A 13,102-nucleotide genomic window follows, 5' to 3' on the forward strand; every position below is an offset into this window, starting at 1 on the left:
GAATCCTCTACTAGGTCCGTCTTCTACTATTTTGATCAGCAAGGCTTGAAAAGGAGAGCCGCCTTGAAACTGCCTTCCTAAAAATTCTCACTGCTTGTTTTGATCACTCGATCTTGAAGGAAGGGGGGCTTGAAACCGCACAACCTCCTTGGTCCATAATTGGTTTTATAGGACTGGCGTAGAGCCAAAGTGTTTACATTGCGCTGATCGGCACACCAAGCAGCCAATCGCAGGGCTCGCTGCAGAATCTGGCTGGTTCGGTTTACGGAGGCGGGGCTTGTAAAACAATGCTTGTTTCATTGCTAAAGAGTTTTCCGAGATCTACAGAGAGGGACTTGCAAGGGGCTTTTTTCAATGTTAGCCTATAGCTTATCTACGGATGGTCTGTATGTGGAGTATTTTGAAATCTTTCAACAAACGTCTGGATTTATCTAAACGATTGGATTTTTGTATGTTGGACGGTAGATCACAAGTAAAGGACTCCGGTGTTTTTTAAAAGGCGGAGGTTATTTTAAAACAACCATATGGATGAATACATTGATTCCTAAACGTTTTTTTTTTACTAAATGAAAAGGCGGGTAACAGTTTATAAAATGGGATTTAATCCCGAAGACGGTTGCCCAAACATAAACAACGTCCTTCTAATTAACTGAAGATCTCATTGGAAAAGATGGGGAAAGAAGTTGTTTTAGAAGAAGTTTTGTAAGTACAAAGTTTGCAGAGCAGTGGTGCCTATCATATTCCAAGGTTTGAGAGTCTAAACTTAACCAGCTCTGCTTCTGTTTCTCTTTCTGTGCGCTGGGTTGCTGCATTTCCAGCATGAAACTAAGACTTTGCCCTTGAAATCTGTTACTTTGTTAAATGAAGTACATGTAAGCGATCTTGTGATTGCAGAGCAAGCTGTTCTTAATTAAAATTGCGAATTGGCCATTGCTTAGCCATACGAATGGTGTATTGCGTATGTGTGCTGTTTATCTATACACACACACACACACACACACACCGTGTATAACAATATGCACACACAATTTCTTTGGGATAATCTTGACATACGTAGTGTATATTAAAGATAGCTTATATGAAGGAAAATGTGTATCTACACAGCAACACGCTAGGCATAGGTAATGCGTGAATGTTATATAGTATTTCAGAAAATGTATAAGAAAAAGTACAATGCAGTACGCCATTGCAATACCTCATACGTAGATTAAAAAAAGTGTAATGAACGTTTTATTTTTGCATTTGTATAGGTACAAATAGGTAGTCTATATATTTGTTCTTGATTTCACGTATTTCCGAGATTAATAACAGATACATACTAAATTAATGTTTGGACAGAGAATCTGGAATTCTTTGCAGCTGAGAAAACAACTTCCAGTTGCATGTTTTCTGTTGGGCGATTTGAAATCTTTCACGTTACAAATAGAATTAAAAGATCGGACTTCAGACACGGTGGGTCCGTGGATGTGTTGCATATTTGCCACCTAATGACCCTTTATATAATATACACTGTAAAATAAGATATATTCTATAATACAAGTTAAACGTTTTTATCCATACTATTTCTCTCTGTACCTGGATATATAAACGGATTTATGTATTTATTTATTTATTTATGTGCAGATTATTGATTTGACCATCAAAAATCAACATAAATCTTCATCACAGTAGTAGGTTAAAAACACCGTAAAAGCTGTAAACATTTATTTTGCATGTTTATTTGGGCTACACTTTATAGGGCATGCACGACTGCCATAACGTAGACATTTTATTCGTAAAGCGATCAGGCTGCCCGTTTTATTCCTCTTCTCCTTTTTTGGGGACCGGGGTCTTCAGAAGAGAAAGTTGTAAGTCTGCACAGCAGTCTATCGCCAAATGTATTTTATGCGGAATGTATCATTTTCTTTATTTATAAATGTGTTTTCAAACCGCAGTTTAGCAATATACAGCAATCAGATGGCAAGCAGCCAGTCCTTACTTGCTGGATCCAAAGCGATGGCGTTGTAATTCTCTGTCGGCTGCTAAAAAAAGAACCAAATCTGCGACAGATTTGGGACAGTAAAAAATGATTTAGGATATGATGGGGCAGTAATGTACCCTGTACCGGGCTATGTGTCTATTTGCATTCAGATGTTAAAGTATCCTGAATATAAAATGTTTGCACCTTTCAAGCGTTTCAGTAAAAATGGGATCTTGAAGTACTTTCTTGTGTTTTTGTAGGTAAGCAGAATGCCTGAAAAGGACTCCGAATTGCCTGGAAATACAGGGACTGTTTAACAGCCTGGCTTTCTCGGATTTTCTGATTGGACAGTTTCTTTTATCAAGTTGACCTGTTTTGGATGATGGATGGCCGAGATTTCGGACCCCCCAGATCTGTCCATGTACCCCCTCCTTTGCTTTCTGGGTTGGCTATGGAGTCGCACCGACTCGGAGCGGCCACTGCTGCCGGGCGAATCCCTCCGTCCCCCGGCCACTTGGGCACAGGGCACCCGGCGCCTCTCCATAGTGGGAAATATATGTCATCGGCCATTAACCTTCATTCTCACCACGGTAAGAGTTTGTTCATTTCATTTTGTTCATTAAGATTTTGCCTTTTTATTATATTTTATTACCTTCGCATTTTACTTTTAGATGTAATGCATAATATTGCGTTCTCTAATTAAATTAGGTCACTTTCATCCCGCACGAATAAAATGTGCATTTTGTTATGTGCTTGTAGGAGTATTATGTATTAATTAGAAAATGTATTATGATGATCATGATTATAATTGTAATTATAATTTCATTGGCTTTTTTTGAAGTCACGTTTTTGCAAGAAATACAGATGTGCTTCTATTACGACACAAAAAATAACCTTTGTTGAATGGTAGATCTTTGACATTTTAGAAAACATAATTTAATACATATTTTAGAATAATAACAATAGCCGGTTAATTAGAAGAGCGCGCATACACGGTGTCAGTATTGCAGCCGGTGTTTCATTGCGGTTTGCACTTTATACTCCTCACACTTTGCCATAAAAGTTCCTGTTTTCGAAAATGCCAATGAATTATTTCTTTTTATAAAGAAGAAATGGTACCAATTCAGAAAACCGTACAGTCGCTAATCGAAATATCAGTGTACTTTTGATATTTATTTTGTAATGTGTGTAAAAATGATTGAATGGAGCATTATTCGTGTTAATTAAACCCTGCTCAGAAGTTCATAGACTTGCACATAAGAACGGGGTGGGCGTTCTCGGTGCTGCGATATTGCTTTCACCTCTTAGAAAGAAGGGAAATAAAATGCTGGACAGCCAAATCCTCTTACACTATCTGTCTCTCCATCATTATAGATCCGCCACAGAGTCTTAAATCCGTCCAAATTAAAATTCAGACAAGGCTGTCAAATGTATTGGGATCTTTTTAACGCTTTCACCATTGAGTATTTTAAATGCTTACACTTTTGAAATTAGGTGCGGTTGGGGCCACAGTCCATGTGTTGTAAAAACTAGAAATGCTAGTTTCCCTGACACGACTACCCACGTTAAATAATAGTAGCCTGTTTATATATCGACAGTGGGGTTGAGTAATCATAATACCGTCAACATAAATTTAGCCTTTTGTAACATAAAAATCTAGCAAGCTATGTGTTTTTATGTTTATAACTGGTGTGTGTGTGTGTGTGTAGCCTATGTAATACTAATGCAAAATAATATACACGCACACACCTGTGAGTGGAAACACAAAATCAAGTCCTGCATGTTTTCTTGCTTGTTATGAAGTGTATAAGGGAATTGTAGTGCCATTCATAAATGTTAGTAGTGCTTAATCCACCTCGATGCCCATAAGTTCTCTTAAGTACATGCATTTCTCTGTAAAATGCTTAGACCCAATCACCCTACAGATTATTGATGTCATTTCGTAATTTAATGAAATTTGAGGGGAAAAATGTCTCTCTGAGGTGCATTAATAACGTCGTTTTCTGTACATAGAGAAACGTGTGACATGTTTTCTATTACAGTTGTTGATGTAAAGGTAAACTAACCTGAAAAATATGTAACTTGTTTTTACCATTTAGTGACTGATACATATGAAACGCAGAGATAAAATGACAATGTTAAAAGAAAACACAAATCAGTGCAATTAACATGAGAAATACTGTACTACCTTGGAGGAATGCGTGAACTTTTTGGAGGTTGTAGATCATTTCAATGCATAACCGATCATAATGGGAGAGGCGGCAAAGGTCATGTATCACATTGCAACTGCAATAATAAAAAGACAAGCTGCTATAATAAATAATAAGTTACAAAAATACTTATTTTAACTATCTAGCCATTGTGTTTTTAATTGTTGCTTTTGTAGACTAGATGAGGTAGTTTTCGCCTTGAAAAGTCTGGATTACCAAGTCATTTGTTGTGATTATGTGGATTTAAAAAAAAAAACATTTTATGCTACAGTTTCCTTTTTAACTGAAAGCGTTTCAAATAGGACTTGCAGGGTACAATGTGCGAGGCTGACGTTTCATCAATTATCCCATTAGACTCTTCAAGACCATAGGAGGTTTCTGCGGTAAACGCTATGCAATACGCTAGACCCTAGGACATTGCATGCAAGTTTTGCAGGGCTTTCTGAATTGTTTAGACGGTTATGCTAAAGTGTGTTTATTAATGTGTTGCATTGAACTTGACGTGGGTATTAACTTAAAGCTGTCCGACACTCGTACATGGACAGAAAAGGAATCCTGTTTTGCTGCAGGATTGCTTTGTTTTTGTCCTGCTCCTCGAACATGCAGTATACAAACATGGGATAAGCTAAACAGATTTCAAAGCATAGTACCATATTTTCCTTTTATGAACACAGACTGAAGAACATACTCCTAAGATAAAGTTTTGTAATATCAAAATAGTTTATTGCATAATGAGAGAGAGGGAGAGATCCGTTTATTATGAAGTAACACTCTAGATAAGACAGCTGCATGATTTGTCCTGAGAAATAGGTTCACTTTAGGGTAAAGTTGCCTGGTTATGTCAAGGAAATGCTTTGTTATTGCAGGTCAGCAGCTGAGCTGATATTTGAGCATGTCTGCTGTTTTCGACACTGTTTAGAGTAACCTGAAAGCAGTTTGTAAAATGGCTGTTTTAAAGCTGAATGACATAATTACACCAAGCAATTGCCAATTGCAGTACATTTGGGATGATACATTTCTTCCACGACAGAGTAAAAATAGTCTGAGCTCACCTTATTGTGACCTAAGCTGGTGTCAGATCCAGTCCAGAGGTATGCTGACTCCAGTTTGATTAGTATTTTGAGCTTTCATTTGAGAAACCTTTCAGGTACGGTATTCTGTACTTGTCTTTCATTTTGAGAGGTAAGACATAAACCAGAAACTGACACGTGTTTATTGCTTAGTAATGGAAATAGTCTTGAGAAACATATAATTTGCCCCTTCAAAAATATCAAACTGCTTTTAAATTCTCAAACTGGTGTGGTAAAGCAAGTCGTTTTAAGATGGACTATGTCAGATTATTGATTACATCTGGTTTGTTGGGTTTTTAATGCAAGATCTAATTGATTGTTTGTAGTGACACAAGATAATTTAGTTGTGGCACATTCAGGATTTTGAAGACATTTTCATCCGTTTTCGTGTCGTCACTGTGCTGAGTTTGATCTATTGTGTAAATCAATATGATGGAACACATTACTACTTAGATGATATATCCTGTAAGAAAGTATTCCCCCAGTAAGAAAACCTTTAAAAATGGGAGGAAATCTTACTGGATATAGAGATACTGAATACTGTCAGAGTAATTACACCGTAAAGTCCAATAAATGAAGAATCCTGGAAAAAACATCATGTAGGTTGTCTTTCTGATCATTGTAATTTATTCATATTTGCATTTGTTGGGGGGGGAAATGTGTCTGTCTTGTTTTGCTTGCTGTTCACTTTAATAACTAATAATATTTATTATAAATACAGAAATACATTTATAAGTTATTTTAATAATACATCTAAGTGACTTCTTGAGAGTTAATCAATGATTAAGAAAATGTTAATTTAATTCCAATACAATATTATCTATACTAATAAACAATGATGCTACTGTAGCAAATGATAATGTTCTCTTTGCACAGTAAAAAAATGTTGTGCTACCATAAGGTTCCCTCAGATCTTTCTTGTGTGATCTCAGTGCTCTTTGAATTTTAGATAGCACTGCAGGAATGTGTAAATTCAGAAAGCTCTATTTATAGCCCATTAGAAGCACAGTCTCATAGTGGGGGACTCTGCTGAGGAATGCCCACTGTATTCTGTTAAATATTTGCTTCAAACGTTTTTTAGGTTGTAAGACTGACTGTATCGGAGTTTACAGCAGAAGTTTCACTTCAAAGTTCATAAAACAGCCTCTAGTTGTGTCTCAGAGCCACGAAAAGCCATTTATAATCTGAAAATGTAGACCTGGTGCATCCAGGTAGGAGAGCACTATTGTTTTTAGTTTTTACCCCTGCACAGCATGTATGCAAAATATATTTCTCTTGAATGGTGTGTAACGGGATGATCTCAATGGTGTCCTATTTCTGTGGTTCCATTAAGAAACAGAAAGGCTAAGCATCAGTTGAATTACCCCCAAGAGAAATGATCCACCCACGGGAGGCAATTCTGTTCTTTCCTGCGATTACAAATGTGCAAAAAAGTAACCCAAGTGCAGACAAATCTGGAAACTATAGACACGAATCCACAGGCAGTCCTCATTCCAGTTGCTTTTGGAGGGACAATATATTTTGAAATGTGAAATAGAGAAGCCAAATAACAGTCCTTCAGTTTCTTTACACAAAATCAAGGTGTGATTTTGTTTTTATTTTAATCACTGTTGTAAAGCACAATTAAAGACCGTCAATGTTAAAGGGGTGCATTTTTCTCAACTTGAACAACCATCATGTATGTATGTGTACTACATATAAAGCAAAGAAAGTAGCACAGTTTGCCAGCCAGCTTAATTTAGGACATGGCTACAGAGGTGGATGCTGCAGAATAAATGTGGAAAAAGGTGATTCATTCCAGGTCTCATATTTGTATGGAGGCTAAGTTCTCCCTGCTGGCCTCTCGGTTAGGGGCAAGGAAAAGAGGGGTTGAAAACCCATAGGACAGTAGGATCTTGCACTATTGAAAATTGCAGCATTGATTTAGCTGCACACAAAAGGGCAGAGCAAATCACAAACTACTTCTTCAGCATTCCCACAAAGGGCTGGGTACTCTGGGTTAGTGGGGATTGCAAGGACGGAAATACTCAATACTTTCTCTGCCTCTAGTACCTTCATTTGATAAATAGCGGGGGAGCTCCTATTCAAATTATAACCGTGTCGTCTTTTGGGAAAAGGAGGGAGAGAGGGGGAAACAATGTTTACCTATCTCAGGACATCTTTTAAAGACCACCTGCTTGTGAAGAATGTCCTGTTGAGTGTCTGCTAAGAGTTGTAGCCACTCTGTGTCTCATCTTGAAAAGGAAAAAAGGTGGTGGGAGTGAAGAAAGACAATACTAGTTGGAATCATTTTTTTTTTTGTATTATTGTTTTGTGAACTGGTCTAATCAGGAGTACATAATGGAAAAGGAAAACTAGGAGATGAAAGGTCTTTATCATTCAAGTGTTTGTCTGTTTACAAGAGTGCGTATGTTGATTGAAACTAAGTAAGTTTTTTTTTGTTTTTTTTTCTGGAGGAACGGATAAGGAATCAAAACATCTCTGTTTAAATGCTGGAATTTGAAAGTAATTCATTGCCAAAGTGATTAAAAAGAATTTCACAAAATGCAACAATACAAATGTGTAATTACAGTACTGATGTGTACCTTACTGTACATCAAAGGTGATGCATTAATCAAGAATTAAAGCTTTCCTATTAAACAAAACTAAAACATTCATTCGTTTTCAGTATTTTATTAATGTTTCATATTAAAAAATACATATTTAATACGTATTCATGAATACATTGCATTTAATTTAAGGGAAACCTTTAAAAAAAAAAAAAAAGTTTTATTTTTTGTAATACACACCCTCATGGTGTATTATTTTGCTTTGAAATATGTTGTGTTTAGCTTACTTTTCTGCACAAAAGCATATTCTCAGATATATTGTTTTCTGTCTGAAATATTGAGCAAAGTAGTTTATGCCATATATCCTGACAGAGATGCATTTTCTGTAATTTTGATGTCAAAGCCGTCTTTTCTTTAATTCATTGTAATTCCCAGGGGTTTTAATTCATATCAGTTTCATTTTATTTGTCATCGTCTTAGTCTGAAATGTCAAACTCCTTTATCACATTAGCTTATTTTGACTCGTGGACAGTCAGCTGCTTTATATATTTTTCCATTAAGGGAGTACTCAAGACCACAAAGAACATGTGATTATCTAAATTACACTATACCTCTGTAATCCCGTATTTTTTTTTTTACATTAGCTGTTGGGGTAGCTTTTCTTTTTTATTTTGGTCAGCTGAGGGTGGATTTTGGAAATAAAGATCTGTTTTGTTTTAAATATTTTGAATGGAAGGTAGCAAATTGTTTCCATAAAATGTTGCATTGCCAGCTGGGATTATAATGTTCCATGCATTAGGTTATCTTTACAGCCCCCTAATATTGTGGCTTTTACAGTCTAGATACCCCTAGCACCCTCCCCCCTACTGGAAACCTTTTAGCCTCACTTGTATGACGGGTGGGGGTGGGGGGGTGGTATATGCTTGTAGTTTTGACCCCATTTCTTCAAAGGAATGACAACAGCTGTTCAACAGACTTGCAAAGACTTTGAAATAAAAATGTCCACTTATTAAAACAAAACCCAGATATGTTAAAGGTTTCAAAAATAATGTTGCTACAGAGACTTGTGTGGAAATGCAAATATTGTTTCTGAGAATAAGTCCTTTTTATTTATTGTGATAGCCATGTCACATTAGCTTTAGTGTGTCTGAACGACCATATATGTGCTGTAGCTAGAGACCAAGAATGTATAGTCTGGGGTAGGCTGCTTCATAATTTGTGATATCCAGCATTGTTTCAGTGGTCTGGATTTGTACTAGGTCCTTTAAAATCCTTCGCACCTCTATAATGGTACTATTCCGTCTTCAGTTGAAAAGGTGTTTCTTTTTGTTACGTTAGAAAATTGTGTGTGAGGGAGTGCCTGGGGTTTGCAATCTTCCTTCAATGCTATAAGCTTTTATATTTAAATGATAGTCCCACAGCTATGCCTACCTTCCCTCCCGCTGTATAAAAAGAGCTGATACACTGTACAGTTTGTGTCTTTCACAACAAGGAGAACACTCCAGAATATGGCAACTACTGAATGTCAAACAGGTAGCATAATGCTTGTCTGCAGAATGTTTTTCTAAGCAGGGTTGTGTTTGATGTTATGAAGGGCTGACTGAAGGGTACTGTACTGACATGGTATGAAACCATGAGTTGAAATACTTTACCAATATTAATTTGGAAATCAGCATCTTTAATTTTGCCTTAAAAGGCCTAGCTTCCTGAGCACTATCACCGATTAGTCCTAATAGTCTTTTAAAATCTAAACTGCACACACACAAACAATATTGTTTCTCTTCTGCATATCTGTCCTGTGCGTATAGCAAACTGATAAAAAAGAGCCCTGTGGAAATTTATTTAAAACATCTAAAGAACGTTTTTATCGGAAGTCTGCAAGCCTATATAGTCCTAGTGGAGATGTTTCCTATTTATTTGTGAGTCTGTTTGTGTGCGTGAGAGATTTTGAATTCAACCCCCCCTTCAACCACACATTAGTTTCTGTCAGTCTTATCTTTTTTTCTGTCTTCTGAGATATCCATGATAAAACATCAATGTGGTAAAACAAATTGAAGCTTACTTTGGATAATTAACTCTATGTGAGTGAGTAAAATCCTCGCAGACAGGACGGCTCTCTTCGCTGAATATCCAGTAGCGTTCAGCGTCTGTTGCGTTGAGCGCACAGGCACAGTGCGGAGAGAGGGCCTGATTAAAGGGAAAGCTCTCCCTGCTTATGAAAACAGCTCTGTTTTAAAGCTGCTTTTTACAGTTTAATAGCACCGCTTTATTAGCTTCATTTGTTTACTTTGTTGAAATTTGTGTTTATGCGAGCATGCTCTTTCAAAATCTGTGGAAGTTGTGAAACGTGGGCTTGACATATCGAGTTTGTTAAATAAATGTTCCCTTAAAACCAGGCTGTTTGGTTCTCTGAAACCATCAGATACAAATTAAGACCAAGTCATTAAGTCAGTGTTTAGTTTTAGTTTATTTAGAGAGGAACTCGATACTCTTGGACAACTATTTAAAATTGATCAGTGCTTTTAAATGCAGTGGTCTGAATTATTTAGTTCAATGGAAAGGTGAGGAATAAGGTATGGTTTTAGGCTCACGTTCAGGTGGGCTAAACCATGCAAACGTCATTCATAACTAATAAATAATTAATTAATAATTAATAAACTGGCATTAACGGTGCCAGGGCTTTGTCGATCCCTATAGGTTTTTGTGACTCAAATCCGAAAGGCTGTGTTTCATTTTTTTTTAATATTTGTTTTCATTTTTCATTTTAATTGAGGGTAAAATGTTTATCTTGGGTCCTGAAAATATTTTCCTCATCTGTCTGTGCAGAGTATTGGTTTGATTTCATGAGAAACATATTTGTATTATATCTCCTCCTTCTTTTTTCTCTCCCCTTAATATTTTTTAATATAGTTTTTTTTTTTTTTTACAGTAACATTTTAAGTGCCCTATGGGATTTCCTGAAAAACGAGATCCATGTAAATTGTGCACTGTGAACATAAAATAAATGGATGTAAGGGCAATTATTTTGTTTAGCAAGCCCTTTAATTAGACTCTAAGAAATTGTTGTTCAGAAATCTTAATGGGTCGTCTCTATTGGTTTCTCTTAGCAACAATCTTGTTCCATCTCGTATGGTAGCTTTGTTCTCTTTGAGGTTTATGCAGTTTTTCATTTAGAAATAAAGTGGGTGTGTAAGGTTTTTAGAACTGACTGAAGCCAAAGGTCTATTTTCAGAATTTAGCGGAGTACTTGCAGACCCATAAAAGCTTGTTAATGGAAGGTAAGATGTACTGTTGGATAAGAAATTGTTGCATCAGGCCAAAATGTTTGGCAAAATGCTTCAATGTATTCCCTTTTGATGGCTGCATTACAAACCATTTAATTGTCATGCTTAACCATTGGAGTTGTGTGTCTCTCCAAACTTAACCCTCGTCATTTAAACAGAACAGGAACAGATTTGATGTCATTTACAGAGAACTTCTTGTGTGCAAACCTTTTTTTGTTTTTGTTGGTTTGTATATTATACCTTTGTAGGATTAATGTAATCAGACATTTTTCAATTACCTTGATACAAGTGAGGACTTCAGTTATACAATCAGGATTTCATTAATGCAACCATTTCAATTTTCAAGTTATGCAATATGAAATCTGAAAATCTGTACTGTCTTTAAAATAAAATTCTTCCCTTACACTGACGATTGGTGACAGATTTATTAAGCTTCTTTAGTCCTGGGATCAAGTCCCTTGGCTATATCTCTGTAAGCCTCACTAATTTCCCTCCTTTTTATGACCAACAGTCACTCTCCTATCAATTATAGATGAGGGTCTGCTTAAAATGTTCAGCAGATCCCCCCCCCCCCCTCCTCTTTGTGTGTGGGGGTGGGGGATGGTTGATGGTGGGTGGGTGGGGGTGGGTGGGGGTGGATGGTTGATGTGATTTGATAAGGGAAAAGGGGGTTGGGGTTGATGTGATTTGGTAGTCATTTGGCCAATTTGAAGGAATATGGGCTTGAGTAGACGCAAGCCAGACAGAAGGGTCTGCTAAGAAAGAGGTTTGGTTAACAAATTGCCCCCAAACCAAATAACAGTTACTGTTAAAAAAATATTTACAAGGTTGAAGCAAAAGGGCCATTCCAGAGGTAATGCATCACAACACTGAGTTTGGTGCTTAACCCCTTACCCCTCTCCTGCAAAAAAGAAAACTGAATTTCAGTAGTATAACTGCAGACAGTTTCTGAAAATACAAGGTAATAATTGTAGGAGATGCAGGCATCTTACAGCAGATAAGAAAAAGACAATTGCTGAAACAGTTAATACGATGATGATGCTGACAAATGGAATTGTTTGTTGGAAACGGTTACTGCTCAGGAGGATAGCTTTTGTGAATTATTTCTTTCCTTCTCTAAATACACACTCTTTATTGTGACGTTGAGAGAGAATCACCACAATTCCTGGAATGGTTTACTGTCTAATCAGTACTCCATCTTAACATGCCATTATCGAATATCCTAATATCCCTTTGAAGAGAAAATAAACATGCTAAAATAGAACTCAACCAAAGGGACATAGATATTTAAAACAAAGCCTTTTTTGAATTAGCGTTCAGACCTAGCAGTAATTTATAGACGCATGTGTAAGTGGGTGTTACTGTTGTAAAACACCAGCAGGTTTTTGTACAGCAATTTAATTTAGTTTTATTTTGTAGTGTTTCAGTTCTGGCATAAATGGTTTGTTTTGCATAACATTGGATGCTTTCTGTACAGTGCTAAAATAAGATTTTTTCAAATGTATTCTCCTTCTAGGTATTCATTTGTAAGCTCCTGCTAAAATGCCTTTGTGAGTGCCCCGTATTCAATCAGAAAGGAGCTCCTAATAACAAACTCGGCTTTTATTTGACCTGAAAGAACCGAAGGAAAAGAGATGGAGATGGAGAGATGTATTGATTGTGAGAAACTTCCCTCCCCTTAGTAAGTCTTGCCCAGGTGGTGTAGTTGAAGAAACATTAAAAAAAATCCACTTGGATTACTTGTCTTCGTGTGCAGAAGTCAGCAGTGTGCGTTCATTTTGGTTTTGGTTTTCCTTGAGTGAGAGCAAAGCCAGGGTAAATGCTAAAGGTGAAGGCCTCTGTGTAATATTGGTGTGCTCTTTGTTCAGTAGTTACTGATGATTATGGGTAACAGAAAGCTGTCAAACAATTGTTGGTAAGCAATAGATCTCCCCACAGCTCTGCATTAACTCCGAATACCCTGTTCTGACATGTAGCTATTTACAATGAATCAAATACACTTTGAACAGATAATATTTTTTTATTTTTT

General features: G+C 36.7%; 1 protein-coding gene across 3 annotated transcripts in view; it reads left to right on the top strand.

The window, feature by feature from the left end:
• The first annotated feature begins 303 nt into the window (after positions 1-303).
• tnrc18 (trinucleotide repeat containing 18) overlaps positions 304-13,102 on the top strand; it is an 82,847-nt gene continuing 70,048 nt past the window's right edge. For all 3 annotated transcript variants that reach the window (XM_066689269.1, XM_066689270.1, XM_066689271.1), the window contains exons 1-2: positions 304-702; positions 2,221-2,550. In XM_066689269.1, coding sequence (XP_066545366.1) covers positions 2,340-2,550 — 211 coding nt within the window. In that variant the 5' untranslated portion in view covers positions 304-702; positions 2,221-2,339. The remainder of the gene's footprint in view (positions 703-2,220; positions 2,551-13,102) is intronic.

This window comes from Amia ocellicauda, chromosome 17 (assembly GCF_036373705.1).
Source record: "Amia ocellicauda isolate fAmiCal2 chromosome 17, fAmiCal2.hap1, whole genome shotgun sequence".
Classification (NCBI taxonomy): domain Eukaryota; kingdom Metazoa; phylum Chordata; class Actinopteri; order Amiiformes; family Amiidae; genus Amia; species Amia ocellicauda.